Source organism: Mesoplodon densirostris, chromosome 7 (genome assembly GCF_025265405.1).
Source record: "Mesoplodon densirostris isolate mMesDen1 chromosome 7, mMesDen1 primary haplotype, whole genome shotgun sequence".
Classification (NCBI taxonomy): domain Eukaryota; kingdom Metazoa; phylum Chordata; class Mammalia; order Artiodactyla; family Ziphiidae; genus Mesoplodon; species Mesoplodon densirostris.
In genome coordinates, this window is record NC_082667.1 from 41,301,465 (window position 1) to 41,313,272 (window position 11,808).

General features: G+C 34.4%; 1 protein-coding gene across 2 annotated transcripts in view; it reads left to right on the forward strand.

The window, feature by feature from the left end:
- The window catches only part of SLC36A4 (solute carrier family 36 member 4), a 42,733-nt gene that overhangs the window by 14,092 nt on the left and 16,833 nt on the right, over nucleotides 1-11,808 (forward strand). For both annotated transcript variants that reach the window (XM_060102853.1, XM_060102854.1), the window contains 4 exons: nucleotides 934-1,029; nucleotides 2,853-2,937; nucleotides 7,815-8,042; nucleotides 10,200-10,298. In XM_060102853.1, the coding sequence (XP_059958836.1) occupies nucleotides 934-1,029; nucleotides 2,853-2,937; nucleotides 7,815-8,042; nucleotides 10,200-10,298 (508 nt within the window). The remainder of the gene's footprint in view (nucleotides 1-933; nucleotides 1,030-2,852; nucleotides 2,938-7,814; nucleotides 8,043-10,199; nucleotides 10,299-11,808) is intronic.

Below are 11,808 nucleotides of genomic sequence, written 5' to 3' on the forward strand. Positions count from 1 at the left end.
TTGCAACTAGAAGTTGTATTTCCTATAATCTGTTACATAGACAAATCTAGGATAATGAATATGGGAAAAGGTAGCATTTCATATGATTGCAATCTAGTCAGAATATATATATACTTCTTTTAAAAGAAGTGAAATAGAATGGTTTCTTTTATTTAGTGTAAGTGAAAAAAATCAGGGAAGTTATATGGGGAAAATGGAGGCAGCAGGGCTACTTTTAGTTAAAGAATAATGGTCTTTAATTTGTTAGTAATTTCATTTTGGGTGTAATGCCTTTGCTGCTCTTTGTTGATATGTGGGTTGGTAGATAGTCAATGAAACAATATTTTGTTTTCTTTATTTTTGCATCATAAAATGATTCTATTGGATACTGAACCAACTTTTTAAAAAAATGAATATTGTCTATTCTGATAAACTAATATTCTAATCTTAACTCTTTTTTGTTGTTGCTAAATGTTCTTAAAACTTCGGGCATGTCATTTATGATCTTAAATAACTATATACTTTAAAAAAATAGGAGAGACAACATGGCTGTTTTGATGATTAAATAGGGTAGTTTGTGTAACAATATATTATAAAGCCCTGTACAGATGTATTAAATAATGCCGTTCTAAGAATGGAATAATTTAAGCCTGAACAGTGTAGTTGATGTTTTTAGATAATTGAAACATTAAATCAGTGAAACACAAATACTATGTTATATGAACTCAACAAATACATCAACTTTAACAGTGGATAAAAACTAATATACGGGTAAGAAGGGTATATAAAAATTTTTAATTTCATGAGATAACTTTAGAAGTATGCAGATCTCGAAATTTTGAAAACTCCTCTGTCAGTGTATAGCCCATTTATCTGATGTTCTTTTCAAGAAATGGATTTATGGACCAATTAAAAATTTTTCTTTTCATATGCATGTATGTCATTAAATTTCAGGTTTAAAAGGTCAACATTAGGGTATAGTGACACTGTGAGTTTTGCTATGGAAGTAAGTCCTTGGAGTTGTCTGCAGAAGCAAGCAGCGTGGGGACGGTAAGTACTTGCTATGTTATTAGTAATTATTTTAAGTATTAATAATATTTAAAATTACATTAATTTTAAGTATTTTAATCTGGCAAGATACATTAACAAAAGTGTGATAAAGTTGGGAGGAAACAATATTTACAGTTAGACAGACTTGGATTCAAATCTCAACTCTACCATTTTACAAATTTATGATCTGGGTCAAAGTATTTTTATTTTGTTTTAGTTTTTCACTATCAAATGAGTTTATAATAATACTTCACAGGATTATTATGGTAGTCTAAATAAAGTAATATTTATAAAGCACCTAGCTAACCTCTGGTATAATCATGCTCAATAATTAAGTAAAGGAAAAAAAGCAAGAGAAATGTTGCTATCTCTATTTCAAATAAAAGTGTGGTGTTTAGCTACATGTTCTTAAGACATCCAAAGTATGTATTTTAGCATAATCTTGTTTTTATTTTTGTATTGTTTAAATGTAACTTTATTATTGATGGACATGGCTAACCAAAATCAGGTAAATACAGGACTGGAAAATAAGCACAGGCAATTCACAACATGCTAACTATGGTACAAGTGATACGTGCAGTGGAAATTAAAAGAAGGAAAAGAGCAGTGTTAGTAGTTTATGGTTCAATATGGCCTTTCTGGGGATTTTCAGGATGTTAGATGTGTTTATGAGCTGCTCAGAGTTCACAGCCTAATATGCTGTGTAGGAGAAGGAAGATAACAGAGGCTAATGCCCTAGGGATTTGCCCCCAGAACCCTGTCTTCTTCCTTCTTTGCCCCCAGTCTATAGGCAACTTTGTCTATTTTTTTCTATCAAAAAGAATGGCTTTCAGATAGAAGTGGCTGGAATGATTGTTGGTAAGGATACTAAAATCAAAGGTGGATGAAGAGATCTTAAGGGAATACCTTATATGTAATTCATCAGTGAGAAGAAACTTGAATTCATTTCAGGGTACCAAGATTACTAACAAATGAGATCCCTGAAGAACCATAGAGAACTAGAGAGTTATGGCAAGAATGGAAATGGGCACAGGCCCTTCAAGTTTCAAATGGGAGGAGGAGGGTCTGTAGATTTTTTAGACTAGGTTGCTTGACAGCTTGACATTAATGGTCAAACAAGAGACTATAACGAATTAGTAAGTGCAAGCTCTTGTGTCACTAATTGTTCCTAGAACAATAGGGAAAGGTATGGGCTGTATACTAATAACATGTAGGCAGACTTTTGATTATAATAATACCCAAATAAAGCTCATTTGACCGGTGATTTCCCTTTCCTACTCCCATATGCTATTTTATGTAGCTGGAATTTTTTAGAGTATCTAAAAAAATATGAACAGAGCTAAGCCCCTGGAGAGGTCTCTGGTGGAATGACTTAGGGCCATGCCCCCAGTCCTCTCCCATTCCTGTTAGTGATTTGGATAGTAGGGAATATGTTCATCCTGTTTGCTGGGAAATACACTGGGTTGATCTGAAAAAGATCTTGAGAAGTAGGAGAGATGGGCTTAAACTAACTGATGAAATGTTTTCATGAAATCATTTTATAGACAGATACCCTTAAACTGTTGAATTTCAGAAGGAAATGATGGGAAAAATGGGCTTTTAACTTATGTAACATATTGTTGCTCAATAATAATTCTAGTGATATACAGATCATAAATACGTGCTCTTTGTAGAAAATAAATGCTTTAAGCCTATTTCTTATTGTAATGAAGTAAAAAGAATAAATACTATTATGAAATGTTGTAAAATAGTTAAAAAGAGAAAAAATACATCGGCATCTTAGCAGCTCTTATTAATACTTATTTGTGGGTGTCTCTTTTCAGGAGTGTGGTTGATTTTTTTCTGGTGATAACACAGCTGGGATTCTGTAGTGTTTATATTGTCTTCTTAGCTGAAAATGTGAAACAAGTAAGTATTTTTCTCCAGTTTTTGAAATCATTTTCTTCTGATGCCATAGTTATGGCATCATATTTTCTCTGAGTAGGCTGTGGTTGAATATGAAAATGTATTTCTTTCATAAATCATGTATCTTTCTAGGTTTTCCTTTAGTCGTTTTTTTTTTTTTTTTGCAAGTTGGATTCTGCTATTGTTGATTTTTACATTTCTTGCTATTATATCAATAATGCTTGTTCTTTCAGATCAAAACAGGCATAATTTACTGATTCTTGGCTATTTGGAATTTAGATCTCAAAAGCAGATATACGGATGTTTTGGTAGCATATTTTTTACATTGATATTTTATTTAAAAAGTATATAAGGCATTAGCCAGCAGCCTAAAAAGTGAAGTTAAAAAGTGGACATTATTAAAATCTCATAGTTATTGCCATTGTCTAAAAAGATACTGTGTCCAGAAATATACAGTGTTCTGTAGTTCTCTCCATATTATAAAGGTTTGTTTTAAGAGTGGTTTGCAGTCTTGGTAGAGACTGTCAATTTGAACAAATATGCAAAGCACTGAAATAAAAAAGCTCCCCTATCAGAATAATGCCAAAGCACATTTCTTTATGTGCTTTAACTGATAGTTGGCCTATTATTCCTACTTTACCCTCTGCTTTTCTTTATTTTCATCAATAACATTTATTAGTATACACAAGTGCATGGTGCAGTAGTAGGCATTATATATAGTAATATGTAGAACTTCTCATAGGTATTTTAATGCAAAATCATGTGAATATGTGTTCTAAAGAATCTATATGTATATATCTAAGTATATATTTGACTCATTTTTCTAAGTGCTTCATTTTATATTTAGACCAAGATTTGGCAACATTTTTTATAAAGGGCCAGATAATAAGTATTTTCTGTTTTGCAGGCCATATGATCTCTATCTCAACTCAGCCATAGACAACAATACATTAGATATGGCTGTATTCCAGTAAAATTTTATTTGCAAAAATAGGTGGTAGAATGGGTTTGGTCTGCAGGCCAAAGTTTAATAAAGCCGTCAGCTTAGGTTTCTAATGTTGGAAAGAGTCACTGAGTCTTTCTCTTATAAATAAGAGAGTTGATGGTTTTATCAGCACTGCTCATTATAGATGATGTGCTTTTGAGTTTACAAGTATTTAGTTCCACAAGTCACATATTTTTAGGACTGCTAACTCAGTTAAGAGGCTGTTTATTGGGAAGATGGACATACCATCTTAGCAGTCATTTACATAGAATACAGTGGAAATGGTGCCTTTCTAGGATTGTGCAGTATGGTAGTACTATATCTTTTCTATCATCTCCTAAGAGAGCTACCAACAAGCTTTATTTAAAGTTATAAATAATGCTAATAATGCCTTATAATCTTATATTTATAAGCTATGATATATATCCTTTAATTTTTTACAACTACTCTGTAATATAAGTTCCATGCTCATTTTATGAATGAGGAAACCTAGTCTCACAGAGCATGAGCAGTGTCCCCTAGGTCATGTGAATTAGGCAGGAACTTAGGTGCCTGACATAGCTGCCACACAGTATATTAATTGTTCATCACTGGGCAGGACATTTTCTGATTTTAGTTGTGTGTATGTGTATGTGTGTGACATAGACTGTGTTAAGTACATAAAATAAATATAAGCTTAGGATTGGTGACTTTCTCCTATGAAATGATATCAGATGCTTCCAAAGTTGAATGGAAGAATTTAACTCATTTGCACATATCCTAAGAAGACCAGGTAGAAAAAGTGACTCTCTGGAAGGTAAGGAGAAGCTTGCTGTAGATAGATAAAAGATCTTTTGAGGCATGAAGAGCAACATGGAAAAAGACATTCAGTCAGACTTGAGACTTGAAAAGCTGAAAGCAACGCTGAGCACCTCACCTGTGCAGAGCAGACAGATGGTCATTGAAACAGCATCATCAGAGATTTTCCCTCTCTGCAGAGGTGTTCTGACACTTGATAGCAATCTCCAATAAAAGACACATGGTTTGATTAAACCTTACTAATTGCTACTACTTTTACAGTTAAAATTTGTAAGATTTTTACCTCCTTAATCTACATAAAATTGCAGGTTCAGTATTTCATCGAATCAAAGAATTAAGAGTTTAGTTCCCATACAAACGTGTACATCTCCTGCTTTGTAACTGTCACATGGCTGTTCTTGATCCCGTTAAGCCACTGTGGACAATCGACAGGGGGAAAAGAACTGTGGTGCTTCCAGTGATTCTAGTCCATGGTGGTTATAGTCGCTCCTCTCTGTTCTTACTCTAAGATACTCAAGAAAATGTCAGGTAGACAAAATAGTGTATATGGGCATGAAGAGTTGGGAAGGGATTTTACATTCAGAGGAAAAAAAATGTTGTGACACCAAAGACCATGGACTTTAGAGTCAGAAGATCTGAATTCAAATCCATGCTCTCAGTTTTAACTCACACATTGGGTAAGACCCTCTTGTCCCTTGTCAAGCCTCGGTTTCCTTATTTGTAAAATGGGAACGGTAGCAAAATCTCCCCATGTTCCTCATAAATTTATTGTGAGGATCAGCTGACAAAAGGTTTGCGAAAGCCCTTATAAAATGCATTATGCATTTTATATGCAGTATGCAAATGTAGCCTATTGTGTCTTTAATTCTGCATTTTAGCTTTGCTGAAGAACATAATCTGCCTTTGGAATTTTAACCATTAAATTACTGAATTGAAAAGTTAATAAATAGTCGAATTTAGTAAATTTGAGATCTAAATGGAAACAACTGAATTTAGTAATTTTATTTTATAATATTTATTTCAGTGTTTTGCATTTTGGTAAACATGTGAGATCATAGGAAGTCCTATTAGATAGCCAATCTCTGTCTCTAGAGGGCACCAAAGGATTCAAATGTTTACCTGAATCTTGCTCTGGGTATGTATCTACATTTTTATTTTACTTTATTTTTTAATCTTGAGAATTTTTATCACCATCTTTCTGCCAAAGAATACTAATTATTATGAGAGATTTGTGGTAGAATTGATTTCAAATTCCCAAGCACCTAATGACTCAAACAGTTCTCTCTAAAATTGGTTATATAACTGCTTTTCTCTTACCAGGTATCCTTGTTAGAGCTTAACTTTCATCATTATCTAATCTGATTATTGGACGTACTTCTTTGATACAGAAGTATTTGGCTGTAAATAATTTGGTTACAGAGGAAATTGGGTCAACAAATAAAATACATTCTTAAAAACCAAGTAATGTGAATTATCAAATTTGCTTCTATTTCAAATTATAGAAAATAAAATTAAAAGTTTTAATGGACAATTACAATATAAATGAGAGCTATGCATTTCTTAAATGGTACATGGTGTAACCTGAGAGTTTGTTAGTCCTGTGTGAGTTATAAATTGCCAATATAACTTAAAACTAGTAGATATATTCCCTGCAGTTTAAGATGATATGTACATTTGTAGTGACACTAAACATTGCTTATTGTGGATAAGTGTAAAATTAAACACTTTAATTATTATTCATATCAGGATTTTGTTCTGTACTTCTGACTTTTTGGCCTTTTGTTACTGTATTTAAGGAGAGAGAGAGAGAGAGAAAGAGAGATGTCAAGGTGGAGGCCAGGTGGCTACTTGGGCAGGGCCCCTCTTTAAGGATTGCAGCATTTTGGTCAGGTAAACATGTACCTGTCACAAGCTAGATTCTGGGGTCTCAGGCCTGGGTTTGAATCCTAGAACCAGGACTTACTGGCTTGATATTATATAGGGATTTTTTTTTTTACCCTTCCTAAACCTCAGTTTCCTCAGCTATAAATTGATATTAATACTACCACCCATCTCAGAGTGTTGTTTTGAGGATTAAATGAGATGTTGTATAAGATTTAGTCAGTACCTAACACATAGAAAGTACTCAGAAAATACTTGCTGTTATTACTATAGGGTCTGGTTCTTACGAATTTATGTATCCAGAGACTTGATAGGTCTTTGCATTCCATTGTGTTCAAAGGAGGGTACAGTATTTGGGGCAAATAGATTTTCACTGGAATTTATAGTATAGTTTGATCTGCCTGTGCTGTGAGTTTTTAAGATTATTTTTAAAGTCCTCTATAATTTCATTTCTATTTTTGTAAGTTGGATTATGTGATTAATTGAATCAAGGACAATTTTTAATAAATGGAGCCTATAAATCATTGAATCTCTTTTGAAAGTTGAATATAGGTTTATAGAAGTGGCTGAATAAATTTTGAGGCAAAGTTGATTTATCTTGTAGAAGTTTTTTGCTCTAATAAAAATTTTTTAGTGTCTAGCATGCATGAAGATAGTTGATTTTTAACAAATATTTATTGACAGTGATGATAATTCATCAGCAGGTGCTTTATAAAATACCTTTAAAGTTAGGCTCTGATTTCTAATTTTAATTTTGAGTACTGTACATTTCTAAGAGGTACTTAGAGATTGTTTCTTACTTTGAAAAAAGTATGTTAGTAGAATACCCAATGGCCATTCTGGACAAGCATGCTTCCACTTTTGATTATCTCAGAAGCAGGTTGAGCCTTTCTAGGCATCATGAGCATCACAGTCACAAAGCTTCACAATAAATTAGTAAATCCATCCTCATAATTTTCTAGTGAACTTTCTTTTCACAGTATGATAAAGTTATTTTGCAAAGAAGATTATCCTATTTTAATTATCCTTAAATTTGATATATATATTTCTAAGACACTAGAGTATCTTAAAACTGTGTAAGTATTTTATTTATTGTAAACTAATTTATCATAGAGTGTATATAGATCATAATTTTCTTCATATTTCTCCTTTATTATTATAAGTTGATGGAAGTTTTTTCCCCCCTCTTCCTTATTCTCCTGGTAATCCTGTGTAGGTTCATGAAGGGTTCCTGGAGAGTAAAGTGTTTGTTTTGAATAGTACCAACTCATCAGATCCATGTGAGAGAAGAACTGTTGACCTAAGGATATATATGCTTTGCTTTCTTCCATTTCTAATTCTTTTGGTCCTCATTCGTGAGCTCAAGAATCTATTTGTGCTTTCATTCCTTGCCAACGTTTCCATGGCTGTGAGTCTTGTGATAATTTATCAATACATTGTTAGGGTAAGTATAACATGTTTTTAACTGTGTCATATGTTTCTTAACAAGTAAATATTTTTCACTTTGGAGGTAAAAGTAATGATAAGTAAAGACTCTACTTCATATGTGTCACACAGGAGATAATCAGGGAACTCTGGTTTCCTTCTGGGGGATACTGCTTAGTTGAAAAAGCAATATATGACATAGAGGTTGAAAGCATAGGCTTTGTAGTCAGATCTGGTTTTGAATCCTGGTAAGTATGTTTCTGGGCTGTATGATATTGCTTCAGAAGATAGTAATACCTGACTTATTAGAGTTGTGAGATTTAGGATCGTGCCTTAGTGCACTGCCTAACATGAAACAAAGAACTCATTAGTGTTGTGTTTATTCCTTTAAGATTTAAACCAATCACAAGAGATGGGAGTACAGATGTGATTTTATAATTTTCTTTCACTTCTGAACCTTTATTTGCTGCCACCACTTCAGCTCACTGCCACTATACTAGGCTGCAACATCTTTATCTGATGTATGCAATAACCTCAACTCATTTTATTGTAGGCAGTCTGGAGATTCTTAACCCAGTTTCATTAAAATATTCTATTGATGGGATTCAGGGGATCTGCAAATCCCTTAAAATTATTTATAAGAGTTAGTGTTCCTGTATGTATATATGCATTTTTCTACTGAGCAGCTGTATAGCTTTCATCTCTCATAGGAGCCAATGACTCAAAAAAGGTGGAGAATCCTATTTTTTCCTGATACAGTCCATTTTATACATTGCTGCCAAAGCAGTTGTCCTAAAATCTCCATTAGCAATTCATTACAAATTCTCTTATGATGGATCTATGTTTCCTTTTTGCCCCATCTTAATTCCAAAGCCTGTAGACTCTTTGTTATAGCATGTGAGAGTGAAAGGGGACAGGCAGGAAGATCTCATAAGGCTTTCTGGAGTTCGTGACCCCTTGGCTGGACATGTAGGAGTTAGTGGAGCAGAAAAGGAGGCTCCTTAGGTAGAGGGAACCATGTGAGCCTTGAAGTACAGTTTAGCGTTATCCAATAATCCAAACTTTTTTTTTTTTTTTTTTGCGTTACCCGGGCCTCTCACCGTTGTGGCCTCTCCCGTTTCAGAGCACAGGCTCCGGACGCGCAGGCTCAGCGGCCATGGCTCACGGGCCCACCCGCTCCGCGGCATGTGGGATCTTCCCGGACCGGGGCACGAACCCGTGTCCCCTGCATCGGCAGGCGGACTCTCAACCACTGCGCCACCAGGGGAGCCCAACCCAAACATTTTAATATTTTTTTCATTTTGACCCTAGCTTATGTTTCACCATTATATCACACAGTTCTACCTATGCTTCAGATCTTCTAAATCTATTCCCCAAATTTTCCCTGTGCTGTCACACTTCAGTTTCTTTGTTCATCCTCTTTCATTGGCCTTGACTTCCACTTCTAGTCAGGTAAAGGCAGAGAACACAGGCTGGTGAGGAGACGGGCTAGCTGGAAGAAGTGGCCAGTGTGGACCCAGGGATCTTGAACAAGATGCGCAGTCTGTGAGTTTCCAGATAATGAGAGTTAGAAGAAGGCTATATGAGTCAGGACCAAGAAATCAAAGCCAGAGTCAAGGCATAGGCACAAGTAATAAGGGTAATGGCAACTGTCAGGTCAAAGAGTAAGATGCTGAAACCACGAGGAGACCTGTTCTAGAGAACAGCACAGCGTTATTGAGATAGAAAGCCAAAGTCGGGAAATCTTAGAGACCAAAAGAGCAATGAAAGTAGAGTGGGGAATGAATTTCATTGAACACCGTCAGCAGTGGTTGATAACTGACTATATGGCTCTCAGCTCAGACGTTGAATATGCTTATGTATTTCCTGTTGTGGCAGGAGCCATACCCAGTGAGAACAGCCTGGGACTTACAGGTGGAAACAGGTAATCAGGAGCATTTAGCTCAGATGGAATGTGTGGGCTTGAGGAAAACAATTGCTTTTGGCAGTGAAATCCTAATAGCTTGGCTACATTTAACATAGGATGCTTAAAGTTTTTATTGAAAGAATTATTCACATTTATAATACACATTTGCTGCTGTGAAGCTCAGAAGTATATGATTTCGCTCTTCCATTTTAAATTCTTTCAAGTAAGTAAAGATGTAATTTATTGACATCTTATTTTTTCTTTCTCCAGAATATGCCAGATCCCCACAACCTTGCAATAGTGGCTGGCTGGAAAAAATACCCTCTCTTTTTTGGTACTGCTGTATTTGCTTTTGAAGGCATAGGAGTGGTAAGGATTTAGTCTTTATTACTATTTTTTAAAATCTTAAGTTAACACAAGGACTTATTTACATTTAAAAATGCCTGTTTTTCTTTTGTTTCTATTTTTTTATTCCTAGAAAACAATTTGCCTTTTGGTATGATAGACTTGAATTATAATTTACTACTTCTACTTACCAAGACTTTTATCTTAGATGTATCACTTTTTCTTAATCTGTAAAATGAGAACATTTGAATAGATGATTTTTTAACATTTTATCGTGGAAATTTTCAAACCTATACAAAACTTAGAGAATAGTGTGATGAACGCCTATGTAAGCATCACCCAGCTTCAAAAACCATTAACTTATGGCTAATTTTGTTTGATCTGTATTCTGTCTACTCTAGCAAGTCTGGGTTATATTCAGACAAATCCCAAACATCATATTTTATAGACTAGATGATTTTAAGTGAATTGAAATTGTTACAAAGCTACTATTGCATAAGAAGAGTCAAATATAAATTCTCTGCTTAGATTTATACATATCATACTTGTTTTGAGAAATGATGTTATCATAAAGCTAATACCAAGAGATACAAACATCCTGAGAATTCTGAGATCCTAAATATTTCCATTAAAGATGCTTCCAGTTCATTTCAAGCCTAGAATATGTAGATTTGGGGAAAGTTGAATATTGCTGTTTACTCCATAGCTTATGTTTCATAGCCTGATGGTTTGGTATGGGAGCAAAACCACTCATAAACATCTATTTATATGAACCACAGACAAAACAGAACTAAAAGGCAATTTTACGCCATTTTACTTGGGTTTCTGCTCTCTCTGAATTCTCCTTTATAGAATTCTCACTAATTCTTACAGCTCCACTTATCTGTGTTACAGACATAAGTGTAGGTTTTCATTTCTGCTTTAACTAGTAAGCTCTAGTTAACTGTTGGACATTTCCAGTTAAGTGTTGTTCCTCTGACATCTCAAATTCAACAACTCCGAAGTCTGACAGACAATCTTTTTTTTTTTTAAATCTAAAACCAGTTTCACTTTCTCATTTCTCTACTTATTTTAGTTTTACTTCCAGTCACTCAAGCTTGAAATGTTGGAGTATTTCTTTTCACTGTGTCCCTGGTTTCCCCATTCCAGTCAGTAATTAAGACATGTTGAGTCTTCTTTTCATATTTCCCCAAATCTGTTCCATAAAGGAGATTATGTGTAAAACACTTAATGCTGCTTGAGGGAGCCTCTGTAAATGTTCATTTCCTTCTCTTCCCCCTTTTCTAGCTTCATTGACACCATTCTTGACTTTAGCTTCTTATTTCAGGTCTGGATTATCTCCGGAACATACAAATTGTTCACTGTTCTCTTTTCTGTTAATCACTTAAAATTTCCACGTAGACCTGACTAACGCACCTGAAAAGTGGAGATGAAATTAGTTATTATCTCATGAGGTTATTATAAATACTATGTGATGTATTACATGCAAAGCTTTTGAAAAATACCTAGCACATTGTAAGCACTCAGTAAATAC